This window comes from Petromyzon marinus, chromosome 74, assembly GCF_048934315.1.
Source record: "Petromyzon marinus isolate PM22_M1 ecotype Great Lakes invasive population chromosome 74, UKy_Petmar_22M1.pri1.0, whole genome shotgun sequence".
NCBI lineage: Eukaryota > Metazoa > Chordata > Hyperoartia > Petromyzontiformes > Petromyzontidae > Petromyzon > Petromyzon marinus.
This window is the reverse complement of record NC_133740.1, coordinates 7,080,709-7,103,117: the sequence shown is the minus strand read 5'-3', so window position 1 is coordinate 7,103,117 and position 22,409 is coordinate 7,080,709. Positions and strand designations below refer to the sequence as shown.

Sequence of the window (22,409 nt, the reverse complement as noted above, 5' to 3'; positions counted from 1 at the left end):
ATCATCAGTCCATCATCATCATAAGCCAATCATCATCATCAGTCCATCATCATCATAAGCCAATCATCATCATCAGTCCATCATCATCAGTCCATCATCATCGTTGTCGTGATCATCATCATCATCATCAATCCATCTTCATCATCGTTGTCGTCGTTATCATCATCATAAGATCATCATCATCATCAGTCCATCAATCCATCATCATCATCGTCGTCGTCATTATCATCATCATAAGCCAATCATCATCATCAGTCCATCTTCATCATCGTTGTCGTCGTTATCATCATCATAAGCCAATCATCAATCCATCTTCATCATCGTCGTCGTCGTTATCATCATCATAAGATCATCATCATCAATCCATCTTCATCATCGTCGTCGTCGTCGTTATCATCATCATCATTAGTCCATCGTCATCATCGTCGTCGTCTGTCCATCATCACCCCCCTGCCCCCATCCCCCCCCCCCCCCCACCGTGTGCCACATTGCCGGCCTTCTTAGGGTGCTGCTTGCTCGCTAACAGCACTTGCCCCGACAGTCCGCGAGGACCTACACGGGGGAACTTTGTCTTTGTTGTCTTTGCCAGTCGCTCCCGAGCTGCAGGAAGGGCAGCCCGTGGCCTTCTCAGTGATGGAGAAGTCCGCGGCCCTGCTGAAGATCGTGACGCTCGCAAACCCACCGGAGGTCACCGTGGAGTGGAGCCGAGCCGGGCAGGCCCTCGTGAAGAGTGAGCTCACCACGCTCCTCACCACGCTCCTCACCACGCTCGCTCAACACGCTCGCTCAACACGCTCGCTCACCACGCTCGCTCAACACGCTCGCTCACCACGCACACTCACCACCCACACTCAACACCCACACTCACCACCCACATTCACCACACTCACCACCCACACTCACCACCCACACTCACCACTCACCACCCACACTCACCACCCACACTCACTACTCACTGCCCACACTTACCACCCACACTCACCACCCACACTCAACACCCACGCTCAACACCCACGCTCACCACCCACACTCACCACCCCCTCTCACCATCCACACTCACCACCCACACTCACCACCCCCTCTCACCACCCACACTCACCACGCTCACTCACCACCCGCACTCACCACCCGCACTCACCACTCCTCACTCACCACCCGCACTCACCACCCGCACTCACCACTCCTCTCACCATCCCTCACCTCCGAGGTCTTCCGAGATGGCGCGATGGTGAGATGTTGACTACCTCGCCTGGTACGCAGGAGGTCGTGGGTTCGATCCCGACCCTGACGACGCCTGCTGCTGCTGTAGATTTGCAGTCTGCGTCTCTCTCATCATCATCATCACGGTGGCTAGGAGATGTTGACTACCTCGCCTGGTGTACAGGAGGTCGTGGGTTCCACCACCACCACCACCATCATCACGGTGGCTAGGAGATGTTGACTACCTCGCCTGGTGTACAGGAGGTCGTGGTATATTTGAAGTTTGCGTCTCCCTCTCTCTCTCTCTGCCCGTGATTGCATGGATTTTTCTCCGGGTCCGACGGTTTTTGCCCTCCACCCCATCGTGTACCACAGTGGCGGCCTTCATAGGCGCCGCTGCTGCTACTCGCTAACAGCACACTTGCCCCGACGCGTCTGCCCAGGCTACCCGGGGGACCTTTGCCTTTGTGTCAGAGGGAGGTGCCCCGCTAGCGTGGGACATCTCTAACATACAGCAGGTGCCGCTGCTGCTGCTACTCGCTACCAGCACACTTGCCCCGACGCGACTGCTCAGGCTACCCGGGGGACCTTTGCCTTTGTGTCAGAGGGAGGTGGCCCTCTAGCATGGGACATCTCTAACATACAGCTGTGCTGCTACTAGCTACCAGCACACTTGCCCCGACGCATCTGCCCAGGCTACCCGGGGGACCTTTGCCTTTGTGTCAGAGGGAGGTGCCCCGCTAGCGTGGGACATCTCTAACATACAGTAGGTGCTGCTGCTGCTACTAGCTACCAGCACACTTGCCCCGACGCGTCTGCCCAGGCTACCCGGGGGACCTTTGCCTTTGTGTCAGAGGGAGGTGGCCCTCTAGCGTGGGACATCTCTAACATACAGTAGGTGCCGCTGCTGCTGCTACTCGCTACCAGCACTTGCCCCGACGCGACTGCTCAGGCTACCCGGGGGACCTTTGCCTTTGTGTCAGAGGGAGGTGGCCCTCTAGCGTGGGACATCTCGAACATACAGCAGGTGCCGCTGCTGCTGCTACTCGCTACCAGCACACTTGCCCCGACGCGTCTGCTCAGGCTACCCGGGGGACCTTTGCCTTTGTGTCAGAGGGGGTGGCGCGCTAGCGTGGGACATCTCTAGCATACAGCAGCTGCTACTAGCTACCAGCACACTTGCCCCGACGCGTCTGCCCAGGCTACCCGGGGGACCTTTGTCTTTGTGTCAGAGGGAGGTGGCCCTCTAGCGTGGGACATCTCTAACATACAGCTGCTGCTGCTGCTACTCGCTACCAGCACACTTGCCCCGACGCGTCTGCTCAGGCTACCCGGGGGACCTTTGCCTTTGTGTCAGAGGGAGGTGCCCCGCTAGCGTGGGACATCTCTAACATACAGCTGCTACTTGCTACCAGCACACTTGCCCTGACGCGTCTGCCCAGGCTACCCGGGGGACCTTTGCCTGTGTGTCAGAGGGAGGTGGCCCTCTAGCGTGGGACATCTCGAACATACAGCAGTGCTGCTACTAGCTACCAGCACACTTGCCCCGACGCGACTGCTCAGGCTACCCGGGGGACCTTTGCCTTTGTGTCAGAGGGAGGTGGCCCTCTAGCGTGGGACATCTCGAACATACAGCAGTGCTGCTACTAGCTACCAGCACACTTGCCCCGACGCGACTGCTCAGGCTACCCGGGGGACCTTTGCCTTTGTGTCAGAGGGAGGTGGCCCTCTAGCGTGGGACATCTCTAACATACAGCTGCTGCTGCTACTCGCTACCAGCACACTTGCCCCGACGCGACTGCTCAGGCTACCCGGGGGACCTTTGCCTTTGTGTCAGAGGGAGGTGCCCCGCTAGCGTGGGACATCTCTTAACATACAGCTGTGCTGCTACTAGCTACCAGCACACTTGCCCCGACGCGTCTGCTCAGGCTACCCGGGGGACCTTTGCCTTTGTGTCAGAGGGAGGTGGCCCTCTAGCGTGGGACATCTCTAACATACAGCTGCTGCTGCTGCTACTAGCTAACAGCACACTTGCCCCGACGCGTCTGCCCAGGCTACCCGGGGGACCTTTGCCTTTGTGTCAGAGGGAGGTGGCCCTCTAGCGTGGGACATCTCTAACATACAGCTGCTACTAGCTACCAGCACACTTGCCCTGACGCGTTTGCTCAGGCTACCCGGGGGACCTTTGCCTTTGTGTCAGAGGGAGGTGGCCCTCTAGCGTGGGACATCTCGAACATACAGCCGCTGCTGCTGCTACTCGATACCAGCACACTTGCCCCGACGCGTCTGCCCAGGCTACCCGGGGGACCTTTGCCTGTGTGTCAGAGGGAGGTGGCCCTCTAGCGTGGGACATCTCGAACATACAGCTGTGCTGCTACTAGCTACCAGCACACTTGCCCCGACGCGACTGCTCAGGCTACCCGGGGGACCTTTGCCTTTGTGTCAGAGGGGGTGGCGCGCTAGCGTGGGACATCTCGAACATACAGTAGGTGCTGCTGCTACTAGCTACCAGCACACTTGCCCCGACGCGTCTGCTCAGGCTACCCGGGGGACCTTTGCCTTTGTGTCAGAGGGAGGTGGCCCTCTAGCGTGGGACATCTCGAACATACAGCAGGTGCCGCTGCTGCTGCTACTCGCTACCAGCACACTTGCCCCGACGCGTCTGCTCAGGCTACCCGGGGGACCTTTGCCTTTGTGTCAGAGGGAGGTGCCCCGCTAGCGTGGGACATCTCGAACATACAGCTGTGCTGCTACTAGCTACCAGCACACTTGCCCCGACGCGACTGCTCAGGCTACCCGGGGGACCTTTGCCTTTGTGTCAGAGGGAGGTGGCCCTCTAGCGTGGGACATCTCGAACATACAGCTGTGCTGCTGCTGCTGCTACTCGCTACCAGCACACTTGCCCCGACGCGTCTGCTCAGGCTACCCGGGGGACCTTTGTCTTTGTGTCAGAGGGGGTGGCGCGCTACGTGCTGAAGGAGGGCGGCTCGCTGGAGGTGTGGAACGTGACGCGCGCCGACGCGGGCGACTACGACGTGCAGATGACCAACACAGAGGGCACGGGGAGAGGCACCATTCGTCTTGACGTGCACTGTGAGTACTGGGGGGGGGGGGACACGTGGGGGTGGGGAGACGTGGGGGGAGGGGACGTGGGGGGAGGGGAGACGTGGGGGGAGGGGACGTGGGGGGAGGGGAGACGTGGGGGGGGGAGACGTGGTGGGGGGGGAGACGTGGTGGGGGGGGAGACGTGGTGGGGGGGAGACGTGGTGGGGGGGAGACGTGGTGGGGGGGAGACGTGGGGGTGGGACACGTGGGGTGGGACACGTGGGGGTGGGACACGTGGGGGGTGGGACACGTGGGGGGTGGGACACGTGGGGGTGGGGAGACTTGGGGGGAGGGGAGACGTGGTAGGGGTGGGGACGTGGGGGTGGGGACGTGGGGGTGGGGACGTGGGGGTGGGGACGTGGGGGTGGGGACGTGGGGGTGGGGGACACGTGGGGGTGGGGGACACGTGGGGGTGGGGGACACGTGGGTGGGGGTGGAGACGTGGGTGGGGGTGGAGACGTGGGTGGGGGTGGAGACGTGGGTGGGGGGTGGAGACGTGGGTGGGGGTGGAGACGTGGGTGGGGGTGGAGACGTGGGTGGGGGTGGAGACGTGGGTGGGGGTGGAGACGTGGGTGGGGGTGGAGACGTGGGTGGGGGTGGAGACGTGGGTGGGGTCTGGAGACGTGGGTGGGGGTGGAGACGTGGGTGGGGGTGGAGACGTGGGTGGGGGTGGAGACGTCTCCCATCCCTCTACTCCACCTCATCTCTCCTCGTCCTTCACGCCTGCGATGTCCCCCCCCCCCTGCGATGTCCCCCCCCCCCTGCGATGTCCCCCCCCCCCTGCGATGTCCCCCCCACCCCCCCCCCCCCCCTAGACCACCCGTCCATCCGTCGCACGGTGAGCTCCGTCTACGTGGAGCCCAGCGGCACCGCCGTCATGGTCTGCACCGCCGATGCCAACCCGCTGCAGGAGGGCATGATCACTTGGAGGTGGATGGTGAGTGGGAGGCGGTGTGGGTGGTGTGGGTGGTGTGTGGGGGGTGTGGGTGGTGTGTGGGGGTGTGGCTGGTGTGGCTGGGTGTGTGCAGTGTTGCTGGGTGTGTGCGGTGTGTCTGGGTGTGTGTGGTGTGGCTGGGTGTGTGTGGTGTGGCCGGGTGTGTGTGTGGCTGGGTGTGTGTGGTGTGGCTGGGTGTGTGATGTGGCTGGGTGTGTGGTGTGTCTGGGTGTGTGTGGTGTGGCCGGGTGTGTGGTGTGGCTGGGTGTGTGTGGTGTGGCTGGGTGTGTGATGTGGCTGGGTGTGTGATGTGGCTGGGTGTGTGTGATGTGGCTGGGTGTGTGTGATGTGGCTGGGTGTGTGTGATGTGGCTGGGTGTGTACGGTGTGTGTGGTGTGGCTGGGTGTGTGTGGTGTGGCTGGGTGTGTGTGATGTGGTTGGGTGTGTGCGGTGTGTGCGGTGTGGCTGGGTGTGTGTGATGTGGCTGGGTGTGTGCGGTGTGTGCGGTGTGGCTGAGTGTGTGCGGTGTGGCTGGGTGTGTGCGGTGTGGCTGGGTGTGTGCGGTGTGGCTGGGTGTGTGCGGTGTGGCTAGGTGTGTGCGGTGTGTGCGGTGTGTGCGGTGTGGCTGGGTGTGTGCGGTGTGGCTGGGTGTGTGCGGTGTGGCTGGGTGTGTGCGGTGTGGCTGGGTGTGTGCGGTGTGGCTGGGTGTGTGCGGTGTGGCTGGGTGTGTGCGGTGTGGCTAGGTGTGTGCGGTGTGTGCGGTGTGGCTGGGTGTGTGCGGTGTGGCTGGGTGTGTGCGGTGTGGCTGGGTGTGTGCGGTGTGGGTGGACAATCCTATTCTCAGGACAGGAGACTGCCAAACAACAGGGAGTGCCTCTTCTTGTGAAGGCGGTGAGGTGTGGGAAGCTGTGACGCCGTGTGACGAGGGTGGGAGGGAGGGGGGGTGGGAGGGAGGGGGGGGTGGATCAAACACCGTCCAAAATCGCGTGGCGTCATTCGTGGACGGCCCCCCCCCCCTGCCCCCCCTGCCCCCCCCCGCCCCCCCTGCCCCCCCTAACACTCCGTCTTCGTCTTGACCGACGGGCAGTCGGCGGAGGGCCCCGTGCCACTGCCGGCCCTGCAGGCCTACCACGAGGGTGGCAGCACGCTCACCCTGCCCGCGGTCAACCGCAGCATGAGCGGCCGCTACGAGTGCACGGTGGACAACGGAGTGCCCCCTCCAGCCCGCGCCAGCGTCCGCCTCTACGTCAAGTGTGAGCACGCCGGCAGCGAGGCCTGCTGGGGCCTGCTGGCGCCTGCTGGGGCCTGCTGGCGCCTGCTGGCGCCTGCTGGCGCCTGCTGGGGCCAGCTGGCGCCTGCTGGGGCCAGCTGGCCTGCTGGCGCCTGCTGGCCTGCTGGCGCCTGCTGGCGCCTGCTGGCGCCTGCTGGCCTGCTGGCGCCGCCTGCTGGCGCCGCTGCCGCCGCTGCTGCTTACCGCTTGCTGCTTGCCGCTCGCATTGCCGGCCACCTGCTGGAGACGCCGGGGAAGGCCGCTTCTATACCTGGAGACACCAACGGAGGGTCCACTCGCCCTGCCACGTCCCACCCCTCTCTAGCCACCTCCAACCCCTCTAGCCACCTCGCCCAAACCCCCATCGACCTCGCACTCGCACACCCCGAACACCGACCCCGCTCGCCCACCCACCCGCTCGCCCACCCCGCTCGCCCACCCACCCACCCGCCCACCGACCCCGCTCGCCCACCCACCCGCCTACCCACCCGCCCACCCACCGACCCCGCTCGCCCACCCACCCGCCCACCCACCAACCCCGCTCGCCCACCCACCCGCCCACCCACCGACCCCGCTCGCCCACCCACCGACCCAGCTTGCCCACCGACCCCGCTCGCCCACCGACCCCGCTCGCCCACCCACCCACCCTCCCACCGACCCCGCTCGCCCACCCACCCACCCTCCCACCGACCCCGCTCGCCCACCCACCCACCCTCCCACCGACCCCGCTCGCCCACCCACCCACCCTCCCACCGACCCCGCTCGCCCACCCACCCACCCTCCCACCGACCCCGCTCGCCCCACCCACCACCCTCCCCCCCCACCCACCCCCCCACCGATCTCGGCCCGCCCACCTCCCGTTGAATTGACCATTGGATCGTTAAACACACGTAGATTCTCGGTCCGGTATTCCCGAAATCGGCGAAGCCATGCCCCATTCCGCCATCTGTGGGCCTAAAGCATTAACGCGATTTTTATCATTCATCCTGTCGCGGATTCATTTTATCCTTCGATTTAAAGCTTTCGTGACTGCAAGGATTCATCTTCTTTGGTTCTTTCGGTAAAGTCACCACCACGTAGAATGAGAATAAAATAATAAATTGATAAAATAAAATAACACAATGATATTCTCACGACGTTTCGGCCACAACACAAGCGGCCTTCATCAGGTGAAGGGACGAGACTGTCTGGTAGAAACAGCGTGCAAACGCCGTACGACGCGTCTATAAAGTTGGCGACTCGCGAACAAATCGACCGACGAACAGCAGACCTCCTGGGACACCCAACTCATCCACGAGTAGGGGAGTCCCTGGAGTAAGATTCTGCGTTGGGTAGGACACAAACCCGTTTCCCCATTCGTTACCTGGTCGAGCACGGCCCGGTTGCTCGTTGAAACGTAACCTCCAGCACAGCACAGCATCTACAGCTACGTTCCCACCCCCCGACAAACTGCAACCGGTAAGCCCCCATCAGGCGACAGCAGCTGAGTTGCGGTGGCAGCAAATCTCCTAGCTGTCTCCTCCTTTGTGCGTCCTCGTCGTCGTCCTCGTCATCTTCCCACCCCTCCCCACCCCCACCCAAGTTCGTCCGGAGATCGTGAAGAGCGCTCACCTGGCCAAGGTGGCTTCGCTCGGTGACGGCACGGCCAACGCCACGCTGCTGTGCCGCGCCGAGGGCGTGCCGCGCGTCACCTTCAGCTGGGCCAAGAACAACGCGACCCTGGCGAGCCCACACCCCAGGTGCCCGTACCACCCGCGCTACCCGCACCACCACACCCACGCCACCACCACACTCCACCACGCCGACGCCACGCCACCCACGCCACCCACGCCACCCACACCACCCACGCCACCTACACACCCACCTCACACCCACCCACACCACCCACACCTCCACACCCACACCACCACACTCCACCCCACCGACGCCACCCACGCCACCCACACCCACCCCACCCACACCTCCACACCCACTCCATACCCACCCACACATGCCACCCACGCCACCCACCCCACACCACACCTCCACACCCCCCCAACCAAGAACAACGGTGACCCTCGTGACCCCCACGCCAGGTGCCCCCCCCCCCCCACTACCTACCCACCCACCCCCTCCTGTACACCAGGCGAGGTAGTTAACATCTCATAGCCACCGTGATGATGATGATGATGAGAGAGACGCACAAACTCCAACTATACAGCAGCAGCAGGCGTTGTAAGGGTCAGGGACCGAACCCACGACCTCCCGCGTACCAGGAGAGGTAGTCAACATCTCCTAGCCACAGTGATGATGATGATGATGAGAGAGAGACACACAAACTCCAACTATACAGCAGCAGCAGGAGTCGTCAGGGTCAGGGACCGAACCCACGACCTCCTGCGTACCAGGCGAGGTAGTCAACATCTCCTAGCCACCGTGATGATGATGATGATGAGAGAGAGAGAGACACACAAACCCCAACTATACAGCAGCAGTAGGCGTTGTCAGGGTCAGGGACCGAACCCACGACCTCCCGCGTACCAGGCGAGGTAGTCAACGTCTCCTAGCCACCATGATGATGATGAGAGAGAGAGACACACAAACTCCAAATCTACAGCAGCAGCAGCAGCAGGCGTCGTCAGGGTCAGGGACCGAACCCACGACCTCCCGCGTACCAGGCGAGGTAGTCAACGTCTCTCCCCCGCCGCCGCCGCCGTGGTGGTGGTGGTGGCGGTGAGCAGGTACCTGGTGAAGAACAAGCTGGATGGCACGGCGCACGAGAGCCGCCTCGAGGTGGTGAACGCCACGTCGGCGCTGGACTACGCGCTGTTCACGTGCAGCGCGCGCAACGACATGGGCTCCGACTCGTTCGACATACAGCTCGTCAGCACCAGTAAGGTGGACGCCGGCGATTTTTGCGCGATACGTGATGCCAGTAGTGCACGGACGATTACGGATACGCGACGCCAGTAGGGCACGGGTGATTACAGATACGTGACGCCAGTAGTGCACGGACGATTACGGATACGCGACGCCAGTAGGGCAGGGACGATTACGGATACGTGATGCCAGTAGGGCACGGACGATTACGGATACGCGATGCCAGTAGGGCACGGATGATTACGGATACGTGATGCTAGTAGGGCAGGGACGATTACGGATACGTGATGCCAGTAGGACACGGATGATTACGGATACGTGACACCAGTAGGGCACGGACGATTACGGATACGTGATGCCAGTAGTGCACGGATGATTACGGATACGTGATGCCAGTAGGGCACGGATGATTAAGGATACGTGATGCCAGTAGGGCACGGATGATTACGGATACGTGATGCCAGTAGGGCACGGACGATTACGGATACGCGATGCCAGTAGGGCACGGATGATTACGGATACGTGATGCCAGTAGGGCACGGATGATTACGGATACGTGATGCCAGTAGGGCACGGATGATTACGGATATGTGATGCCAGTAGGGCACGGGTGATTACAGATACGTGATGCCAGTAGGGCACGGATGATTACGGATACGTGATGCCAGTAGGGCACGGATGATTACGGATATGTGATGCCAGTAGGGCACGGGTGATTACAGATACGTGATGCCAGTAGGGCACGGGTGATTACAGATACGTGATGCCAGTAGGGCACGGGTGATTACGGATACGGGAACCCAGTAGGGCACGGGTGATTACGGATACGTGATGCCAGTAGTGCACGGACGATTACGGATACGCGACGCCAGTAGGGCACGGGTGATTACAGATACGTGATGCCAGTAGTGCACGGACGATTACGGATACGCGACGCCAGTAGGGCAGGGACGATTACGGATACGTGATGCCAGTAGGGCACGGATGATTAAGGATACGTGATGCCAGTAGGGCACGGATGATTACGGATACGTGATGCCAGTAGGGCACGGACGATTACGGATACGCGATGCCAGTAGGGCACGGATGATTACGGATACGTGATGCCAGTAGGGCACGGATGATTACGGATACGTGATGCCAGTAGGGCACGGATGATTACGGATACGTGATGCCAGTAGGGCACGGATGATTACGGATACGTGATCCCAGTAGGGCACGGATGATTACGGATATGTGATGCCAGTAGGGCACGGATGATTACGGATATGTGATGCCAGTAGGGCACGGGTGATTACGGATACGGGAACCCAGTAGGGCACGGGTGATTACGGATACGTGATGCCAGTAGGGCACGGGTGATTACAGATACGTGATGCCAGTAGGGCACGGGTGATTACGGATACGGGAACCCAGTAGGGCACGGGTGATTACAGATACGTGATGCCAGTAGGGCACGGGTGATTACGGATACGGGAACCCAGTAGGGCACGGGTGATTACGGATACGTGATGCCAGTAGGGCACGGATGATTACGGATACGCGATGCCAGTAGGGACGCCAATACACAGCGATGCGCACTGATACGCAGCACGTGAAGATTCATACCGACACCACCCCCCCCCCCCAGGCCGCCCCGACCCCCCCACGGACGTGCGAGTGGTCAACGTCACCGACATCTCGGCGACGCTCACCTGGCAGGCCGGGTTCAATGGGGGGCTCACGCAGCGCTTCCGTGTCAAGTGAGGGGGGGGGGGGGTGGGGCGTGGGTGGGGTGGGCTGGGTGATGGGGCCGGGTGGTGGGGCCGGGTGGTGTGGCTGGGTGATGGAGCTGGGTGGCTGAGCTGGGTGTGGTGGTGGGGTTGGGTGGCTGGGCTGGGCTGGGTGGCTGGACCGGGTGTTGGGGCTGAGTGGCTGAGCTGGGTGGCTGGGCTGAGTGATGGGGCTGGGTGGCTGAACTCGGTGGCTGGGCTGATGTCTGGGCTGGATGGCTGGGCTGGGTGTTGGGGCCGGGTGGCTGGGCTGGGTGGCTGGGCTGGGTGGCTGGGCTGGGCGTTGGGGCTGGGCGTTGGGGCCGGGCGTTGGGGCCGGGCGTTGGGGCCGGGCGTTGGGGCCGGGCGTTGGGGCCGGGCGTTGGGGCCGGGCGTTGGGGCCGGGCGTTGGGGCCGGGCGTTGGGGCCGGGCGTTGGGGCCGGGCGGCGGGGCATCTTGTTTATTCTCCCGTGGCAGGTACCAGGTGCAGGGGGCGCGCAGCGCCCGCTACGTGGACGTGGACCCGCCACAGGCGACCGCCTTCACCGTGGCCGGCCTGCTCCCCAGCACCGGCTACAACCTCTCGGTCAGCGCCTGGAACCGCCTGGGGCACAGCGACTACCACGGGGCGCCCGTCGGGATCCGCACCACCGGTACGGGCGGGCCGGCGGGCAGGGAGGGGGTGGACGGATCCACCACCACCACCACCGCCGCCACCCGGCCGCTCCGCGCCGAGGGCGTGAGTGACTGAACGAGGGTGGCTATGAGATGTTGACTCCCTCGCCTGGTACGCAGGAGGCCGTGGGTTCGATCTCGAAACCTGTCGCCTGCTGTATATTTGGAGTTTGCGTGTCTCTCATCATCATCACGGTGGCTGAGATGTTAACTACCTCGCCTGGTACGCAGGAGGTCGTGGGTTCGATCCCGACCCTGACGACGCCTGCAGCTGTATATTTGGAGTCTACGTGTCTCTCTCTCTCTCCGTGCGCGCATGGATTTTTCTCCAGGTCCTCCGGGATGTGTCCCCTCCACGTTCAGCATCGACATCACCGCGCGTTCAGAGTGTTTGGCTTCTGCTGTAAATCTCCACGTGATGGTGATATTGGTGATGATGATGGCGATGATGATGCTGATGATGGTGATGATGATGATGGCGATGAGCTGCACGTGGATGAGCTGCTATCATTTGTGATGGCCCAGGGGTCGCTTCTGAAAGAGAACTACGTGTGGGGCCTTATGCCTCGTAACAATAAACACAGTTTAGTTCTTGAGTTTTGAGCGAGTGTGAGTGGTGGGGAGTCGTCGGGTGCGACTGTAGCCGTGTCTGTGAGTGAGTGGTAACGGCTGTTGCCGTGTGTGTGACTGTTGCCGTGTCTGTGAGTGAGTGGTAACGGCTGTTGCCGTGTGTGTGACTGTTGCCGTGTCTGTGAGTGAGCGAGTGGTAACGACTGTTGCTGTGTGCGAGTGTCGCCGTGTGTGTGACTGTTGCCGCGTCTGTGAGTGAGTGGTAACGGCTGTTGCCGTGTGTGTGACTGTTGCCGTGTCTGTGAGTGAGTGGTAACGGCTGTTGCCGTGTGTGTGACTGTTGCCGTGTCTGTGAGTGAGTGGTAACGGCTGTTGCCGTGTGTGTGACTGTTGCCGTGTCTGTGAGTGGTAACGGCTGTTGCCGTGTGTGATATTGGTAACAATTGTTGCCTTGTGTTCACAGTCGGAATCAAAGACGACTCGGAAATGATTGTACCGCCACCTGGTATGGATCTTCCCACGTCGGGTGAGCACGCCACACCACGCACCACACCACTCTGCACACCACACCACGCACCACACCACGCACCACACCACACCACAGCACCCTGCACGCCACACCACACGCCACACCACGCACCACACCACGCACCACACCACACCACCCTGCACACCGCACCACACACCACACCACGCAAACACGGCAACAGTCACACACACGGCAACAGCCGTTACCACTCACTCACTCACAGACACGGCAACAGTCACACACACGGCAACAGCCGTTACCACTCACTCACAGACACGGCAACAGTCACACACACGGCAACAGCCGTTACCACTCACTCACTCTCAGACACGGCTACAGTCACACGCACGGCAACAGTCGTTACCACTCGCTCACTCAGACACGGCAACAGCCGTTACCACTCACTCACTCACAGACACGGCTACAGCTGTCACCAACCACTCACTCACATACACGGCTACAGTCGCACGCACGGCAACAGCCGTTACCACTCACTCTCAGACACGGCTACAGTCACACGCACGGCAACAGCCGTTACCACTCGCTCACTCAGACACGGCAACAACCGTTACCACTCACTCACTCACAGACACGGCTACAGCTGTCACCAACCACTCACTCACAGACACGGCTACAGTCGCACGCACGGCAACAGCCGTTACCACTCGCTCGCTCACAGACACGGCAACAGTCGCACCTGACGACTCCCCGCCACCCGCACTCGCTCAAAACGAAAGAGCCAAACTGGGAGAAGGAATGGTGTTTTTGCGGTGGTTGCGGTGGTCGCGGTGATGGTGATGGCGATGCGCGGTGGTCGCGGTGGTTGCTGCGGCGGTGGTGTTGGTGCCAGGCACGCTGCTCTCCCTGCCCGTGCTGGTGGCGGTGGCTGCGGCTGCGGCTGCGGCGGCGGTGGCGAACGCCGCCTGCCTGGTCGCCTGCGTCGTGCGCAAGAGGAGAGCCGCTTCCGCCGGTGAGGGTGTTGCTCAGCGCCGCGACAGGAAACCCGGTGGGCTGCAAAGCCCCCCTTTTTTTAAAAATTTCTTTCGAAAGCTTTTCGTGACTGCAGGTGGGGGATCCCCATCGCCTTGGTTCTTTCGGTCAAGTCACACACGTAGGATGGGGAAAATGCAAAAATAAAACCGTAATAAAAATCAAGTGAAGAAAAATTAAAGGAATCGATAAGAAGAAAGCTCTTTTGCTCGCGGAACATTAACGACGACAACACATCATGAGACCTCCTTTGACAGTAACAAGATATCGTAGTAGGTTTGACCCTTTATTTACTGGCGCGATAAAGGTGTCAGTTTTTTGTGCCGGTTAAAAGGGTAAAAACCTATTGCTATATCTTGTTACTGGCAAAGGAGGTCTCATAATGTAAAGGCTCACCCCGAGCCCTCAATACTCTGATAGTGCGCTGTTTTTGAGCTGTACGCCTTTTGGCGTCTTCTGGTCCAACACCAGTGGAGACTAAAGGGCTCTAAGAAAAGCCGTCTCTGGTGTGGACCAATCAAATTCAAGGACAGTGCATATTATTATCAGAGTTGTCTTTTTTTTGCATTTTGACTGCTTGTGTTGTGGTTATTGCAGACATGATGCCTTGAATAAAGGTGTCAGTTTTTTGTGCCAGTTAAAAGGGTAAAACCTATTACTATATCTTGTTACTGGCAAAGGAGGTCTCATAATGTAAAGGCTCACCCCGAGCCCTCAATACTCTGATAGTGCGCTGTTTTTGAGCTGCACGCCTTTTGGCGTCTTCTGGTCCAACACCAGTGGAGACTAAAGGGCTCTAAGAAAAGCCGTCTCTGGTGTGGACCAATCAAATTCAAGGACGGTGCCAATATCATTATCAGAGTTGTCTCTTTATGTTAAAGTCAGAGTTTACATATCAACAGAGGCATTTAGCATATTGTTAAAGTCAGAGTTTACATATCAACAGAGGCATTTAGTATATTGACACTAAAGAACTGCAACTACCCAACTATCATACAACAAACCGATGTGAAAGAACTAAACATAAACTACATCAATATAATCAATGTACTCAATACATTCTCCAAAAAGTTGAGCTACTAACAATAAGCCGTTATACATTACACTTCTATGTGCAAACGGTGAAAAAGAGCGTTCCAGACGACCGGAGCGTCGCGTGAACGGCTGCGGTGATGTTAAGGCTCCCGGGGCGAGAGTGGTGAGGTGTAACTGTGGTTCATCACGTATAACACGTGTGTTGCTTGGGGTTAGATCGCGTAAATGTGATTAAACCCGCCACCACCCGACACGGCCAATGGGTAAAGGTTTGTGCGTCACGCCAACAGAACGTGGCTAATTCATTACTAGTACAGCACTAGTGTGTAGTGTATACTGTAGTATACCAGTACAGCACTAGTGTATAGTGTATAGCAGGGGTCGGGAACCTTTTTGACTAAGAGAGCCATGAAAGCAAAAAATTTGGAAATTTATTTCAGTGAGAGCCATATAATATATTTTAAAAGTGAATTCAACTAAATGTCAGTATAATAAGCCTCTGAATTTATTCTTTTAAATAATGTTGTTATAACACTCACCATTAATGCGACTTCTGGTGCTGCATGGATTTGCTGATGTCTTTGTAGTCGGGTTGGTACTTGGTGAGGTTAAGCTTCATGCAAGCGTTGAGGCTTTCATCCGTTAAACGTGATCGTAGGTTGGACTTGATGTTTTTAAGATGTGAGAATGACTGCTCACATGCATACGTAGATCCAAACATGGTCAATACAGCAATACTCACACGCTGCAGTGTGGTATGTGACAGGAAGCGCGTTCCAAGTTTTGAGAATCAGCTGGTCTTCGGGTTGGAGTTTTTTTCATTTCTGTCCACATGTGCTTGCTCGCCAACTCCGCTTTCTGTCGTGTGATTCTTTCCAAATCTTCATTCAGTGACTTGAACTTATTCACCCACATGTCTGAGGCCTTCAGGTCAGCCACTTCTGCTTCAAAATCTCTGACGGAGACACCAGGGATGTAATTCAGGTCGGCTGTGTTCAGTGAACACTCGTTTCGATGGGTGATGAACTTAAAAAGACGAGTGTGCTCACGAAATTCTCCAAAGCGTGCTTTGAAGGACTGTAGAAGACTGGATGTGCAGCCAGCTAGCTGGTGGAGATCAAGGTTTTGAATGGGCTCACTTGCTGTGCATGCATCTTTAAATTGGCTCAGTTTTTCAAAATGTAGTAAACGACCTGTTTCAAGATCCGTGATGAAAAGCTCCAGCTTGTTTTCAAAAGCAAATACAGCTTGTTGAAGGGATAACACTGTATTTCCAATGCCTTGCATTTTCACGTTGAGCTGGTTCAGATGTTCAGTCAGATCTACGAGATAGTAAAACTTGAGGAGCCACTCGGTGTCGGCTAGCTCAGGATGCCCGACGCCTTTCATTTCAAGGAAAGTCCGGATTTCGTTCAGGCAAGCCGCAAAACGGCTAAGCACCTTCCCTCTTGACAACCAACGCACATTGCTGTGCAAAAGCAGACCAGGATAGTTATTTACAACTTCATCCAGCAGTGTTTTAAACTGGCGATCATTTAAGGCTCGGGCAACAATAAAGTTGATCACACGAATGACCAGCGACATCACTTCGCCAAACTGCCTGTCACACATCTGAGCACAAAGTGCCTCCTGGTGTATAATGCAATGGAAACTTAGGATGGGTCTATTTTCATGTTCACGGAGAAGCGCCACAAATCCTTTGTTTTTCCCCACCATACACGGAGCACCATCAGTACACACTGAGAGAAGTTTATCCATAGGTAGACTTTTTTCTTGAGCAAACTCCATGAAAGACTTGAATAAATCCTCACCTCTTGTGGACCCTTTTAATGGCAGAACAGCAAGACTTTCTTCGCGCAGTGTGTCACCAACAGCATATCTTGCAATCACGCTGAACTGCGACAAATGGCTCACGTCTGTTGACTCATCCAAAGCCAGAGAAAAGAACAGCGCTGCATTTATGTCCTTCACTTGCGTTTCCTCCACTTTGTTTGCCATCACGATGGTACGATCATGAACAGTTCTTGCCGACAGAGGCATGTCTTGTATCCGTTTGATTATCTTGTCTTTGTTCGGAAGATCATCAAAAAGTTCATTGGCTACATCCAGCATGAACGTTTTAGCATACTCGCCATCTGTGAATGGTTTTCCGTTCCTCACTATTGCTAAAGAACCAGCAAAGCTAGCCGAATTATAGTCACCTTGCCGGGTCCATACGCGGAGTTGCTGCTGGCTAGCTTGCACCCTGCTCAGAAGCTCTTGGCACGCTTTCTTTCTGCTGTCTCCCGCAGGGTATTTTGATGCAAAGGTAGCGTGGCGCGTGTCGAAGTGCCGCTTTACATTCGACCGTTTCAACGATGTAATTTTGTCATTGCAAATTAGACACACCGCAGAACCCGCTCTCTCCACAAAGGCGAATTCTTCGGTCCATTCGTCCTGAAATGTACGATACTCGTCGTCTTTTTTTCTTTTCGCCATCTTCTTCGTCGAAGGGTTAGCTTTGAGCTAATGACCGAGCAGACGCAGTCTCAGACTGATTCAAAAGGGGGCGTTTACCTGTTTTACCCAGCAACGGCAAACGTAGGCCAGTATCATCCAATTAAAATAATGGACAATTGCTCCTGCAGCCCTGAACAGAACATGCGCAGTGAAAAATCGATGGATGGATTAAAACAAGTGAGAATATTTTGTTTTATCTGCGAGCCATATGCAATCATCAAAAGAGCCACATCTGGCTCGCGAGCCATAGGTTCCCGACCCCTGGTGTATATAGTGTAGTAAACTAGTACAGCACTAGTGTATAGTGTAGTATACTAGTACAGCACTAGTGTATAGTGTAGTGTATAGTGTAGTATATAGTGTAGTAAAGGTTGTGTCACGTAAACAGAACGTGGCCAATTCGTTACTAGTACAGCACACACACTCACACACTCACTCACACACTCACACAAGCTCACACTCACTCACACTCTCACACTCACACGCGCAGACACACGCGCACACTCACACGCGCACACTCACACGCGCACACTCACACGCGCAGACACACGCGCACACTCACACTCACACACACTCACACACAACACCAACAACAACCGCCATTCGCCACTAAGTGGCGGTGACATCACCACGACGCTTGTGCCAGGCCATGTGCACCTTGTCCGATTGTACAAAATACCCAGGCAGGCGCTTAGTTTTGGTGGGGCTTATGGTAAGGCCCCATCTCTTAGTGGCACGCTCCAGTCTCAGCAGCAGCGTCTCCAACTCCTCCTCTGAATAAGCAGCTATTACCAAATCATCGGCATATATAACGTGGTTAATCAATAGGGAGCCATCCCTTGACCGCACCCGGGCATCGATCAGCCTCCCATTATATCTGTACCAAATGGAGATACCCCCGGTACAGCTATTGAAGGCTTCACAAACTACGTGGTCAAAATAGATGTTAAATAATGTGGGAGCCAGAGGACATCCCTGTCGCACCCCAAGGTGTACAGGGAATGGCTCTGACTCCCGGCCACGTAGTTTTACCCGGGCCCGCTCACCATCATGAAGGTCCTTAATGATCGTGAGCAGAGGGTCAGGGACTCCAAAAGCACGAAGAACAACCCAGAGCCCAGGCCTACTGATGGTATCATAGACCTTGACCAGGTCAATAAAGCAGAGATGTAGGTCTTGTCGGAATTCCCTACACCTCTGCTGTAGCAGACGGAGAGAAAATATGGAATCTGTGCAGGACCGCCCTTTCCTGAAACCGCATTGGGGCTCCGCAAGCCTCTCCTCAGCGTGCCTGGCAAGGCGATGTTGAATAATCCTTGCCAGGACCTTTCCCGGCACACTGAGGAGTGAGATGCCCCTGTAGTTGTTACAGTCTGTGCGGCCCCCCTTCTTAAAGAGGGGGACCACCAGGGCATCCTTCCAATCCTGTGGAACCCGTCCAGTGGTCCAGACTGTTGTTATGATGTCATATAGGGCAGTCTGTGCACAAACGCCACCCTCCCTCAGCATTTCGCTTGGGAGATCATCTCAGCCCACTGCCTTTTCTGGTCTCAGACTCCGGATCGCCTTCAGTACTTCCTCAACAGATGGCACCTCAGCCAGCCACTCACAGGGGGTGACTTCATCCAATATTTGAGGCACCGCAGCCTCAGCAGGGTCATCCCCACTTTGTGCCACGATGTTTTCCTGGCTGAGGGATTTCCCCTCCCCCAGGACCTCACAGAAATGCTCAGCAAATCTGCAAACCTGTTCCTGGGGGTCGGAGATTGGATCACTGTTTTTTACCCTAATGATGGTAATAGGTGTGGCGCTGCAGGTTACTTTTTTGATGGAGTTAAATAGAGATTTGTGATCGCGGGCCACTGAGGCAGACTGCATCTCCTCAGCAACCCCCGACCACCACCCATCCTTGCAGCGCCTCACGGCTCTCCGAACCTCCGAGCGAATGCTGCGGTAAGCCTCCTCATTCTCCGATGTGGGATTCTGTAGCCGATGACAGTGGGCCTGTCGCTTTTTCTCAACTATCCTGAACACCTCCTCTGTCAGCCAGGGTCTCTGGGGAGGTCTGACCCGCGTACCCAAAGCAGCCATTCCAGCTGCATGAGCCACAGTCTTAAACCTCGCCCATTTACCCTCGACATCAGGAGGAGTGGGGGACGATGCCAACCCCAGCCGCAAGCAATGATAACATTCTCGCTTGCAACTTTCATCAGATAACTGAGACCAGGCCACTTTAGGTTGGAATGGGGTCCTGGGTGTACACCCACCACCGGAGTGGAAGAATGGCAGGCGCTTCTTACAGATGACTAGTCGATGGTCAGAGGACAGATCAGCTCCACGGTAGGTCCTGGTGTCAAGGTCCTGGGCTCGCATCCGCTGGTCCGTCACTATGTAGTCCAGCAGATGTTCTTGCTTGGACCCGGCCTGCATCCATGATGTTGTGTGGATGCGCCGATGCCGGAACAGCGTGTTGGTAATTACAAGGCCATGGGCTGCACAAAAATCTAGCAGCCTCCTACCGTTGTTATTGAGCTGATCTGGGCCATGCCCTCCAATCACTCCAGACCAGGTGCCAGCATCATGACCAACTCGGGCATTGAAGTCACCCAACATGATGACTTTATCCCGAGGTGCCACTTTAGCCAGCACCTGTGACAGGAGGTCATAGAAGGCATCTGACTCATGGACTTTGCCTGCATCCCTCCACGGATGTTCGTCTTCGGTGGGGGCATAAGTAACCACGACCACCACTCCTCGCCTCCGGTTGATGGGAAGGCGAGCCCAAAGTAGCCTGGGGCTTACAGCTTCCCACACCTCACCGCCGTGCTCCCACGCCCCCTTCATTCTTTTTCGTCTGGCAAAACAACCCCCTACCTCCTCGCGGTGCCGGACGGGTGCGAGGGGCTGGTAACCCCTCCACCTTCAACATTTTTACCACGAACCACGAATAAAAAATTTAACTAATAAGCTTGTGCCGGAGGCCCCGGGGGGACAGGCGTCTATGACGTGTCCTGGCCAAACCCCAATTGGCGGAGCCATGAGATTGAATCTCTACCATCGGGGCTCCTCCAGAAACAACGAAAAGCCACTACGGGTGGCCACGTGGAATGCTCGAACACGCTCACACAACAACAACCGCCATTCGCCACTAAGTGGCGGTGATGTCACCACGACGCTTGTGCCAGGCTACGTGCACCCTGAGGCCACGTGAAGTGTCGAACGCCCGCTGGCAGGAGGTCACGGGGCAGACCCAGGTGCCACGGGTCGACTGACTGAGATGACTGGCTGATGCACCACCTGTGCCCCCTACTGTGCCAACTTGCTGTGCTTCAGCCACCCGGCGCTCCGCTCGTTGTTGGGAGCGTCGCTCCTCCGCTCTCTGTTGCTGTTGGAGGGCGACTACCTCCAACTGCCCAGTAGCGTCCTTCACGAGCCTCCTCCACAGAGGCCGATCTTGACACCGCTTGTACCGGTCATCGGCAAGTCCACTCAGCTCCATGTCCTCCTGTACCACATCACTCCACCTCTTCTCTAGCCCGTGCCGCGCCCACTTAGCCCCCTCGATCCGGCCGAACAAAAGCTGTTTCGGCATGCGGTGACTGGGCATGCGGGCTACATGACCCACCCATCGCAGCCTTGCCTGCTGGAGGAGCTCACCGATGGGACCTTACCCAGATCTTTCAAGGATTTGTGAGCTCCTCACACAATCCAGTCTGGTTAAACCCAGGATGGATCGTAGGCAGGCCAGCCTAAATGTTTCTAACCGGCGAAGATGTTCCATTAGGGGGGTCCACGTTTCGCATGCGTAGAGAAGGGAGGGAATGACCGTGGCCGAGAAGACCTGAAGCTTAGTGCGGAGCGACAGACCAGGTAGCTTCCACAGCGTTACGCAACCGATGAAAAGATATTGCCGCTCGACTGATTCGGAGTGAGACCTCTGCTGTTAAACTGGAGCCAGTCATAAGCACACTGCCCAGGTATGGGAAACTCTCCACTCTCTCCACAACTGCCCCATCACCGATTGGGAGTTGTGGGGGTGGAGTGTCCGATGGTACAAAATACCCAGGCAGGTTCTTAGTTTTGGTGGGGCTGATGGTAAGGCCCCACCTCTTAGTGGCACGCTCCAGTCTCAGCAGCAGCGTCTCCAACTCCTCCTCTGACTGAGCAGCTATTACCAAATCATCAGCATACATAACGTGGTTGAGCAATAGGGAGCCATCCCTTGACCATACCCGGGCATCGATCAGCCTCCCATTATATCTGTACCATATGGAGATTCCCCCGGTACAGCTATTGAAGGCTTCACGAACTACGTGGTCAAAATAGATGTTAAATAATGTGGGAGCCAGAGGACATCCCTGTCGCACCCCAAGGTGTACAGGGAATGGCTCTGACTCCCGGCCACGTAGTTTTACCCGGGCCCGCTCACCATCATGAAGATCCTTAATGATCGTGAGCAGAGGGTCAGGTACTCCAAAAGCACGGAGAACGACCCAGAGCCCAGGCCTACTGATGGTATCATAGGCCTTGACCAGGTCAATAAAGCAGAGATGTAGGTCTTGTTGGAATTCCCTACACCTCTGCTGTAGCAGACGGACAGAAAATATGGCATCTGTGCAGGACCGCCCTTTCCTGAAACCGCATTGGGGCTCCGCAAGCCTCTCCTCAGCGTGCCTGGCAAGGCGATGGTGAATAATCCTTGCCAGGACCTTTCCCGGCACACTGAGGAGTGAGATGCCCCTGTAGTTGTTATCCTTCCAATCCTGCGGAACCCGTCCAGTGGTCCAGACTGTTGTTATGATGTCATATAGGGCAGTCTGTGCACCAACGCCACCCTCCCTCAGCATTTCGCTTGGGAGATCATCTCTGCCCGCTGCCTTTCCTGGTCTCAGACTCCGGATCACCTTCAGTACTTCCTCAACAGATGGCACCTCAGCCAGCCACTCACAAGGGGTGACTTCTTCCAATATTTGAGGCACCCCAGTCTCAGC

General features: G+C 57.4%; 2 protein-coding genes across 3 annotated transcripts in view; both read left to right on the top strand.

Annotated features, from left to right (window-relative positions):
• Positions 1-22,409, top strand: part of LOC116958207 (calmodulin-regulated spectrin-associated protein 1) — a 296,794-nt gene that overhangs the window by 96,900 nt on the left and 177,485 nt on the right. The window lies entirely within an intron of this gene.
• LOC142907035 (nephrin-like) overlaps positions 1-22,409 on the top strand; it is a 99,025-nt gene that overhangs the window by 67,393 nt on the left and 9,223 nt on the right. The window contains exons 22-31 of the mRNA XM_076055964.1: positions 590-730; positions 4,153-4,293; positions 5,121-5,242; positions 6,327-6,492; positions 8,092-8,248; positions 9,230-9,381; positions 10,999-11,110; positions 11,598-11,773; positions 12,829-12,891; positions 13,745-13,864. Coding sequence (XP_075912079.1) covers positions 590-730; positions 4,153-4,293; positions 5,121-5,242; positions 6,327-6,492; positions 8,092-8,248; positions 9,230-9,381; positions 10,999-11,110; positions 11,598-11,773; positions 12,829-12,891; positions 13,745-13,864 — 1,350 coding nt within the window. The remainder of the gene's footprint in view (positions 1-589; positions 731-4,152; positions 4,294-5,120; positions 5,243-6,326; positions 6,493-8,091; positions 8,249-9,229; positions 9,382-10,998; positions 11,111-11,597; positions 11,774-12,828; positions 12,892-13,744; positions 13,865-22,409) is intronic.